The sequence below is a fragment of the Rhagoletis pomonella genome, unplaced genomic scaffold (genome assembly GCF_013731165.1).
Source record: "Rhagoletis pomonella isolate Grant_MI unplaced genomic scaffold, Rhpom_1.0 Rhpom_scaffold_00006, whole genome shotgun sequence".
In the NCBI taxonomy this organism is placed as follows: domain Eukaryota; kingdom Metazoa; phylum Arthropoda; class Insecta; order Diptera; family Tephritidae; genus Rhagoletis; species Rhagoletis pomonella.
Genome location: NW_023458560.1, coordinates 1271841 through 1283290, shown reverse-complemented (window position 1 = coordinate 1283290; position 11450 = coordinate 1271841). Strand labels below are relative to the sequence as shown.

The 11450-nt window shown below is 34.5% G+C and overlaps 1 protein-coding gene across 1 annotated transcript in view; it reads left to right on the top strand.

Moving 5' to 3' along the window:
* LOC118741511 overlaps positions 1–11450 on the top strand; it is a 15656-nt gene that overhangs the window by 816 nt on the left and 3390 nt on the right. Inside the window, exons 3-4 of the mRNA XM_036473510.1 lie at positions 8240–9026; positions 9097–10377. Coding sequence (XP_036329403.1) covers positions 8240–9026; positions 9097–10377 — 2068 coding nt within the window. The remainder of the gene's footprint in view (positions 1–8239; positions 9027–9096; positions 10378–11450) is intronic.

The window sequence follows — 11450 nt, the reverse complement described above, 5'->3', positions numbered from 1 at the left end:
ATTATATAAATAACCGAAAGAGATGAAGGATTAATTTGAATAAAGTTTTGTCAGCTTGTACTAAGTACTCTGCAAAATACCCGATCCTTAAAAGTATCGACACCAAAGTACTCGATACTTTCGAAATCTCGGGACACTATTTTTTGGCGTCAATAAAACTACAAAAATTTAACAGCATTAAATCTGTTTGTCATCAAGCCGATGAAAAATTATTTTATGCGGCTTAGGGCCGAAGGTTAAATCAACATCATTGCTTCGCGGGCAATACCATGGGTTTTTTATACCCGAGCGCACTTGTGCACAAGGGTATTATAACTTTGTCCGCATAACGGTTGTTTGTAACAGCCAAAACGAATCGAGATAGCTATAATTAGACAAATGTATACATAAAGGATCAGAATGAAAAGAGGAGTCGATTAGGCCATGTCTATCTGCTCGTCCGTCTCAATGAAATTTGGTACTTGGATTGCCCTTTATCCAAGGTAGGTTGGTATTGAAAATGGGCGAAATCGGACTGTATTTTCGAAAAATGCAAAAACTGCGATATTTTATTAAATATTACGTCCAAATTGTTGTAAATTAGTATGCGAAGTATAATTTTAGTACAAAATAATACTATTATGAACTTTTTGGACAATGAGCGGGACCCCGCCCACTTATGATGGGAGGCTGTATCTCGGTAGTCCTTACAAAACTTGGTACGAGCTTTGCACAACTTAAACTGAGTAGAAAATCTTTAAAATTGGGTCCACCTCTCATATAACGGTCATTTACAGAAACACGAAAGCTGCGATAAATCAATAACTACTGAAGCTAATAAACTCAAAGTCGATTGTGGCAATAACAAGTTAACAGAAGATTATATTATTTTAGATTTTTGAATAATGGGCGCGGCGCCGCCCACTCACGACCACAAATGTGTATCTCGGTTACCGATTTATCAATTTCGACCAAACTCAGTGCACGTAATAACCTTGGTACGGAAAAGCAATTCTTTGAAAATTATTTAAATCGGACTAAAATTACACCCGCTTCCCGTGTAACTGTAAATTTCAGAAAAATTAAAACTCCGATATTTCAACAACTGAGGATTCTAATTTACTCTAAGTTAATACTTACAACAATCTCTCAACAATAGACTTTTAGGAATTGAAGGTGTCACCGCCCACAATATGACTACAATCTCAGTAACCACTTTATCGATGTCTACCAAACTTGGTTTAATTATATTATTAAGTCTGACTTAGCGGATCATTGAAAACGTTTGAAATCAGTGAAAACATCCCTGCTTATCATGCAAAGGTAGTTTAGAGAAAATTGAAGCGACGATATTTGATACCTGCGCCGGGGACACTGAGGGAAAAATGTCGGCCTAAAAATAAGAACAAACTAGCTGGATTTAAGTATATGAAACTGCATTCTTGTAATAAGAATTTCGTACTCAAATCAAATTTGAGGCTTCTCTGTTATGAGTACGAGTATTTTATTTTAAGAAACATTATAAAGAAAAAGGTTGGGTTAGTTATCACAACCTTTCATATTTCGACCTAGAATGTTAGATGTATGTATATGAACAATATTTTCACAAAAAGACGCGTGAAAAAATTAATGATATAATTAATTTTTTAAGTTTGCATGATCTTAGTTCCATTAATTGGAACTCAAAAATATCATTCTTAATATAAGATTTGTGTTCTCTATTTTAGTATCTTCAATCTTAATCCGATTTAAATGCTAAGATAGAGTACAAAAAACTTGATTCCTTCTCTGAGTGTATATATAGTTCGGTTTCGTCCGAACTTATACTTCTTTACTAGTTTATTTATAAGTTTCAACACAACATTGATTGGCTATATCGAGGACTGATATTCCATACCCTCTATCTGCACTTTTCACAAAAATGAGATTCTGATATAAAAATCCTCCTAAGACAATGCCAGATAGAGGGCATTGAGTGCAAGTGCTGGATCTATTTTAGTGGTGACACATTTGCAATTACATAATTAGAAGTTCAATATACTGAAAAAGTTTGCCTCTTAGATGTACATTATTTTTGATAGCAAAAATAAAGATTGAAAGGGTATAGGTATTATATTATACGCAAAGTACTTTTAATACGTCTCAATGCGGATGGAAGACTATTCCAAAGGCGAATAGTATTGACAAAGAATTACTGCTGGGATATTGAAGCATTCGAATACGAGTAAACCAGCTGTGACGATCTAGTTGACCGGGTAGAGTGTTAGCAGTGTTTCTGGTACTGCGGTTCGTTTGTAGACACTTTACTTTTAAAAGATTACACGGTGCTACAAAAAAAGTCACGAAATACACCCGACGAAAACCGAGTGTAAGTTCTAGCTGTGGTCGAGTACAACATGAAAATAGGCTGAAATAGGCTGTGTATAAAATATCTGTTCTGAAAGCTTCCATTTCTTATATGCTGAGTTACGTTGATTTATAAGTAATCACGGTTAAACCTGTTATTGAACCTGCTATTGTGTTTTAGGCGTTTGGACAAGAGGGACATCCATACAAGCTATTAGAAAGTAGGTTAATAAGGCATTATTAAAAGTTTACTTGATCACCCATTGATGTCAAATTGCGTACTAAGCCCCCGTCAGTAGCTTTGACCTACATCTCAAATGCATTGTTATATGATTCAAATCACGATATAAATGCGAGTTACGACTAAGATTTCGAAATCGTAAATAAGGAACACTAAGTCGTGTTTTGATAAACTAGGCGCATATAATTGGTAGAGAAGGATGTCAGAGTAATCAATAACAAGTTAAATATCGATAAGCGTACTAGATGTTTAAGTTAAATGTGTAGGGTATCTAGTGTAAAGTTATTATCGCGAAGTAAGTAAGGCGGCCGCTGGGGTGTAGCGGTTTGCAGTGCGCGCTACCATTCCGCAGGTCCTGGGTTCGACCCCAGCTTCCGACCAAAACAAAAAAAAAAGTTTTTTTCTAATAGCGGTCGCCTCTTGGCAGGCAATAGCAAACCTCCAACTGTATTCTGTCATGAAAAACAGCCGTCCGGCGCAAAACTGTATGTCCTTCCCTTTAGTGTGACCACATCAAGGCGCACACCACAAATCGAAGGAGATGCTCGGCTAAACACTAACTTATTATTATAAGTCAGAATTAAAGTCCCCAGATATGTATTTTGCAATAGAGTATGGTCCTCAAGAAATTCAATGAAAGGACAAACCGCTTTATTTGGCCTATTGACACAGCCTTTAAGAATTTTGTCCGCATTCAGCGCAGTGGCGGATTTGGGCCAACTTGTTAAAACAGGTTAAACTAACAAGACGTCTAACACGTTTCACCGATGAGTGACCTCTCAAAGGTCGATCTATATGACCTACAAGCATCCAACCGGCAATAAAAAAAATAAATCTTTTATAAATAACAAGTTACAAAATTTTAGATTGTATTTATTAAATACACGCGCTCCACCCAGTTATATTTTTATATGCGACGCTGTAATGGGAAGTTTTATAAACTATATTTTAATACGGTATTGTTATTTTTATCCTTAGTAGATTACATTACCTACATTAAAATACTATATTTTACCAAATAACCCAATAAATTAAAAATAAATAATTATAGTATATATATATAATAGTCTCCAAAATAGTGTCAAATATTGTTAGAACTTGTAATTTAATTTAAAAAAGTGCTAATAAACGCGTGGTATATTTTTAAATGTGTATGATGCCATATGGCATCAATAATATTTGAAGGAGCTGAAATCCGCACCAGCAAATAACGACATATTTGTACGGGGAAACTGCAACTCGTAAATTTTTTAAATGAATTAATTAATCTATGCATGTTCCAACTTATTTTATTAAATTTTTGTGGTGTTATTTAATTTGATTTGAATAAAATAAAATACCATATTAAAAATTCTTTGCATATTTTTTACACCAGTTAGTACAAATGATGCCATATGGCATCATTCCAAAAAACACTTTAGAATCGCATTTTGGAAAAAAATTAAATTGAATGTTATTATATTATGTATTAACGATCATTTAATAAAAAAAATTTATTTTTAAAGCCCGAATCTAAAAAGATGTACCGAAAGGGTTAAGTAGTTTTTGAGATACGCATATATGATATTGATGATTTGAAAAACCACCTTTTCGCTAAAGAGCGATTGTATATATAAATTTTAAAAAAATATTGATGAATGCCTTAGCCAGACTGCTCAAAATATCTGAAAGTCCGGTACATACACACGTATAAATTCAAAGCCGTGTTTAAGTAAAGTTGCCTAACTTCGACAATTTGTATGCGATTGCAAATAATGGGTATCTCAGTTTATTTGAAAATAGATTTAATTTTAGATAGTACTACGTATCTTGAAATTGTCGAAACTAGTGATGGTCAAAAGAACTCGCCCGAAGAAAAATCCCAACAATCCAAGTCTGACAATAGATTATTATACATCATTTTAAAGGTCTATAAATCCTCTTTTCACAAAAATAGCACAGGTTTACAAAAAAAAAAGCTTATGCATATTAAACCTAACCGATATATGTATCCCTATGTTATTCGACACGCTGAATGCGAATCCGAAGCCCGTTAGTCTCCACCACGTCAGGTTCGTGGTCAGTTGAAGGTCAAGTAGGGAAAAATTCATTGAATAAACCAGAAAATACATAATACATAAGGTTTTACATTCGCTGAACCCGAATCCGAGGTCCGTTAACCTCAATAATGTCAGCTCCGAGGGAGGTCATTTGAAGGTCAAATAGGACATAAAATTTATTCAATAAAAATTAAAAAAATTAAAAATTGTTTTTGTTGTCACTGAAACGGAGTTTGGAGGTCCCTTGATTCCTCAAAATCATCTGGAGGTCATGCCAAGGTCAACCCAAGGTCAAATTCCGATGAATTTTATTGAATTTTCAGGTTTATTCAATGAATTTTTTCCTACTTGACCTTCAAATGGCTACGAACCTGACGTGATGGAGGCTAACGGACCTCGGATTCGCATCCAGCATGTCGAATAACTTAGGGATATATAGCTTTGGTTTAAGATGCATACACTTTTTTTTTTGTAAACCTGTGTAGTCATTAAAAAACTGATAGATCTACAAAACAGTGTTTTCTGGCCTAAAATGACAAGTCGCGACTTCTAAATGATTTTTAAAAAATCAATAAAAATAGGCCATAATATTTTTCATAAAAAGGAGCAAAATTAGGGGGGAGGGTCTTGAAATTTCAAATAAAAAAATCCTTTGGGCAACTTAATGTATATGAGCAAATTCTGATGCTGCGGACGTTACGTTGTGATGTAAGAAAATAGGTGAAATTTTAATTTAAGTAAATTAATGGCTCGGCCAAACACTAACGTATGTGTAAGCGCCAATCTATTATTATTATTATTTTTATTATTAAATTAATGGCGCACAGTGGGAGAAATCACGAAAACGCTGGTCATATGTGTATATTAAAAATTAACCCAGAGGCTTCATATATAATATGAATATTAGTATGAGGTGTTAATATAAACAAAATCCGCCCGCAAATGCGCCAATTTCCATATAATAGTATTTTTTAAAAACTCACAAGTGTTATGTTTAGGAAGCTCTTGCAAAAAAAAAACAAAATGTGTTAGTACCTTCCACTAAGGCTGAAATTAAAGCTAGAACTATCGACTGCTGTCTCTGAAAATACCATCCCTGCATCTTGACCCAAAGGTCACTTATAGTCATTTATAGAACAAAAAAAAACTGATTTGAACAACTTCTTTTTTTCCCAATATTTTTTTATTGTTCAATAAATGTTAGTGCTGTTTTGATAGACTTTTTGTGGTTATTACGAATCCGTAAGTACTATAATGTTTCCATCTGGTCCACATTTTGAGAAAACGAGGTCAACGTGTCAAAAAATCGTGTTATTTGCAATATTTGAGAAACTCTAGCAAAGATAAAACCTTCCACTTAGGCTTAAAATAAATCTATCTCGGATACTGTCTCTGAAAATACTATCCCTGCATCTTGACCCAAATGTCAAACTTTATACCTACGGATTCGTACTCAGCACAATAAAGTGTATCAAAATCAGCTTTAACATTTGCCGCACCAAAATCGGTGTTTGGCTGAGTAAGCTTTCCATGAGCACTATTATTATTTCATCGCACTATTCAATCGTGAATTTCAACAGAACTTGGACGAATCTGGTTACTTTCTTTTTGAATTCTTGAAGTACGTTATTATTGCTATTATCTTCAAAGTGCAGAATAGCCCGATCTCCCGAGATCACAAATTTTTCAAAAATCAAATAAAAAGATATTCTTATATATTTTATAAGTACAATTAATTTTTAGATATATTTACTTGTGTCAAAAATTTGAAGGTTATTACTTAGATTATTTAAGATACCGTTAGAAACGCTCTCTATGCCGCAAAAAATAATTGAGTGCTTTAACCATTATTTTAAAATCAAATTTCCGAAGCAAAATTTTAGAGCCAATGAGAAAAGAAGCATAAAACTTTAGTAAGAATAGCAAATTCACACTGCTATAGTGAATAAGATTTGTGCCTTATCCTTTTCATCCACTACGCAATGGACCTTCCTCTTGACAAATTACCATGTTTTGAAACAGTCGGACAACTTTGATTTTTGTAATATTGGCCAGCTTTTTCTTCATTTCTCCCACTATGGCCGGTGTTATTTCCCTCGAAATTTGTATTCTAACGGTACTCGTAATTTTGGGATGATCATCTATCTTTCATGCATGGGGAACACAATCTACAAGAAAGCTTTGAAGAGAAAATAATATACATATCGTCACCTGAAATGCAAAAAGACGAAACAACATCATCACTGAAATGCAAAAAGTCATAACTAATAACTAATAAAAAATTCAAAATTCACTTTTTGATTTATATCAGGGACGGAAAATAATCATTATTTTATAAATGTTAACCAAAAAAATCAAGAAGTTGTAATCGTCGTAAAACAATTTTAACTATACTCACGTATTTGTGTTAATACGTCCTACACCAATTTACAAAGACTTTTATTTTTCGAGTTTAACCAAAGGGAATTATTATTAATTGATTTTTTTCGATCAATAATAATGATTACTTTATGATTTTTATTTTTTCATTCAAAGATAGGTAATAATTATTATTGAGTTTAATTTTTTCACTTAATAATGATCATTCAAAAACCTCAAAAGCTATACCAGCGTGATTTCTATCGTATCCTTTTCAGAGGTAGTGACACCCTAATAAAAGGAATAAGTCCCAAAATTTTCAGGTCGAAATTTCAGTAAGTTGCGTCTGTATGGCCTTTTCAATTTTATAAATAATCATTATATTGAAGTGGAGAAATAAAACGCAATAATAATTATTATCTCTGACCGAAAAAATAAAATGCATAAAATAATCATTATTTGTGATCGAAAAAATAAAAATCAAGTAATATTCATTTCCGTTTAGCGAAAAAATTTAAAGCAATATTCATTATTATTTTTGAGCGAGAAAATAAAAATCATAACATATGTAATGATTAAATGCTGATTTAAATTATTTTACTCATAATGATTACCGTCCCTGATTTATATGATGGATTTCATCGAATTACAACCCCCTCATCATTTTATAAAAAAAATAATAATATTAGTCACGACTATTTCTATTCCAGTTGCGATGTTGTTACGTCTTTTTTGCATTTCAGGTGACGATATACTGCTTAACACCAAGGCCATTTAGAGCTTGGTTTCAATAAGTTAGATCAGCAAATTCGCATTTCTCAAATAAATATGAAATTAAAATACATATGTACATACTTATCGTCGTTTAAAGTACAAAACCGCGTATCACCAAAATGCAACACCGCGTATCAAGATAATGCAAAACCGCATATGTGAGGTTGCATAAATTATTTTCTAGAGAGTAAAAACATTCATATTTCAAAATGGTTCTCGTTTTTATAAAGCAATCGCATTTCTGGCTGGTATATTTCAGGACGAATGGTTAAGGATTAAGCCAAGAGTTCGTGTAAGCAAATCCAATTTTTGGCAGCCAATGTCAGTTACGCGGTTTTGCAGAATGACGATACGCGGTTTTGTACTTTAAACGACGTTATATATATTGTATTAGATAGACCATTCTTGACAGAAAAATTTGAGAATTTGAATTAAATGACTATTTTTTCGGTTTTGGTTGACTATTTCTGGGCAATGATGTGCGACATTTTCTGGTACCAAGTGAGTCCTCCACCCAAACATTACCGTTTCTTCCTGAGGTGTCGAATAAAGATAATGAGTTGGAACAAATAGAGCTTTCCAAATTGCCAACTATCTTGCCCGGTGATGGTCCTCCCGGCTTATATCAAGTCGAAGTACTGGAACGTGCGCGCAAAAGATGGGCTTTTGCAAGAGCATTAAAAGAGAACTTTAGACAGCAAATAGACGAAGTGAAGGTAAAAGCCAAACAATCCGAGCACGGCGTTGTATTACAGGCTTTCGAATGGGAACATTGGATCGAGCGCGAGGAGTACTTACAAGAATGCCAGATGTTGCGATTGGAAATTCTCATTGGTATGTTCAATAAACGCGAACAGAAAATTCAAGAGACCTCTAAAACACGCATTGAACGTAGTTACGATCAAATACTCGCAAGGCGCGATGCTTCATTGTATAAGAACCAATTGAAGTATGAGAGAGAAATGCGTCAACTGGAAATCAAACGTCGTCGTGTGCCAAAATGCTGGAGGAGAGAAAACATACTCAGCCAACTTGGAACTCCCACCTCAGAGTTCTATGGACCGGAATTGCGTTATGGCGTCAATCCATCACGCAGGCACTTTGTGGGCGGACGCGAGGAGTTCGAAGCACGTATGGATGATTTAGAGAAACGCGCCGTCAAATTTAGCAAGCTAGTGTGCTCGTTCACCAAACTTAAAGAATGGGCGAAGCCCAAGCAGCGCTTTTTGGAAATCGAACAAAACTTTTGCTCGGATGAAAATCTGCAAAAGATGTATGAAACACTTACGGTGAGTAAGAGGGGACACAAGGTATTCCAAATTCCACAAAGTCTAGCTAACTAATTTCTTTAAATTTTAGAGTTTACGCAAACAAGCAGTTAAGCAGAAAGTAGTACCGAAGTGTCTTATACAAAAGATTAAACAAAAGGTAAAGGATGAAGTAAAAAAACCCATAAAAGCAAATGAAAATATTGTCGAGGAATCTAATGACATTGAAGATGTAACTAAAGATAAAGTAAACGAAGAAGAGCTCCAACGTACGGACGACACGGAATTCCGCCAATCGATAGAAGCAAAGAAGCAGCGAGCACAATATCTTATGGAAGAACTGTATAACGAGGACCTCGAGGCCATGATTCAAGAATATGAAGGCTACACCATTGGATGGCTTATGCGTTTCCTGTCCGAGGAAATGGGTCGGCTACAAGAACAACGCCTTCTGCACTACATCACTATGCTCGCCCAAAAGGAACGTTGGCTCCGCGAGGCTGCCGAAGCTGGACTACGACAAAAGGAAAATGAAATGCGTCAAATCTATGAACAAATATATATTGATTCCTACGACTCTTGTCGCAGTTATCTTAATATGATTTTGGAAAAAGACATTCCGAATATTTCTCATGAAAAGGCAGAGGTTGAAGTATTGGATATGGCAAGAGTTATTGATGCGGACATACAACGTTGGCTAGATTCATTTTATGCCATACAAAACCCATTAAATTATTACTCCTTGCGTCATAACCTCAAGACGATAATATTTAATAATGTAGATGATATTCTAAAAGCAGTCGAGACCAAGCAATCAGTGAAGTATGTCATTGAGATGCTTTTTATAGATGTATTCGAAAAACTAGAACCTTACGACATAGGGTCGTATGCGGCAAACGAACTTGTCGATCGTCTTTTCGATCTCGACCTTTACTACTTCAGTTCGGAGGAGAATTCGACCTGCTCCTGTCTTGCATGCGAATGTCCCGAAAGCGAACGCGAGATTAGAGCTTTGATACGAAAGCTAATAAGACAAGCCGTGCCTGGACGGCGTTGGAAAACACCAGTGGAACGTTTAGCCAAAGAAACGGTGAAAGATTTGATTGACGGTGCCATTAATCTAGCTATGAGTAGTGGTTCAGACTTCGAAAGTGGAAGCATTGAACGTTTTTGTAGATTGCGATTATCTCCCTCGTATTTAAATTTATTTTCCCCATCAAAACCCCATAGTTTCGATAGTTTTTCTACTGATGAATCAGAAAGCATTATACACATCGTGCAATCAGATTTTCCTTGGATTCGCGAAGAGCTGCCACTGAAACATAAGAGTACTGAAAGCTCAGGATCGTACCGTCAGCTTATGCCCGAAGCGGTAAGTAATATTTTTATTATACATACATATATACGTATGTATATATGCTAGACCATAAAACAATAATTTTTAGAAGGTAGTTTCACTTCAAATTTTTTGACATAAACCGTGTCTGAGAAAAACATGCAATGTGGCCACTGCCACGATTGAGATCTTGGGGATTTTCGCATGTTATTTTAGATATTTTTAACAGAACATGTAAAGAACTGATCATTTCATTTTTAATATACATATACGTAATTAAAATATACATTCTTGCCACTGCTAATCACATGAATAAAAATCATAAAAACAATAATGTGACGGCAATATTTCTCGTTTAAGATATTTTAGATCCATCGCACATCACGGATTTAATCGGCCCCGTGATTAAGTTGGTGTAGTGTGCGCACCTCCATACATCTTCATGTACATATTTAAGCGAGCCCTACTATTTAAGTAGGCGGCTGTATTCTTACATCTATTGCGTGTGTTGCAATATCCACGGAAGCAGCAGTTAATTTTTTCATAATTGTTTATGAAGAAAATTATTAAAAAATATTAGAAAATTTTATACTTATGTATGTACTACAAAAAATACGAAAGACGTTTTCTGTAAGATAGCTAACATGGCGGATAAGAAGAAGAAGTGAAACTACCTTCTAAATATTATTGTATCATGCGCTAGACTGATTCAAAAAAATCTACTTACTTTTTTTAATAGCCCCTTTTTCAATACCTTCGGACGGATGTCAAAAGATGCCTGTTAAAAACGCAAACGTTAATATTAAGTTCAAAAGGTCGCACATCGCGGATTTCTATTTTCCATATAAAATACTTAGAAAAAAAATTCTTTTTAACTTTGGAATTTGTTTTCTCGGCTATGAATCATCTAACTAAAAAATGTGGTACATATTTTTGTAGGAAATTAAACGCTCTACAAAAATATATAGTTCGATGACTCATAGCAGGGAAAACCAGTTCCAAAGTTAAAAACAATTTTTTTTAAAGTAATTTATACGGAAAATAGAAATCCGCGATGCGCGTTCTTTTAAATTTAATATTAACGTTTGCGCTTTTAACAGGCATCCCCC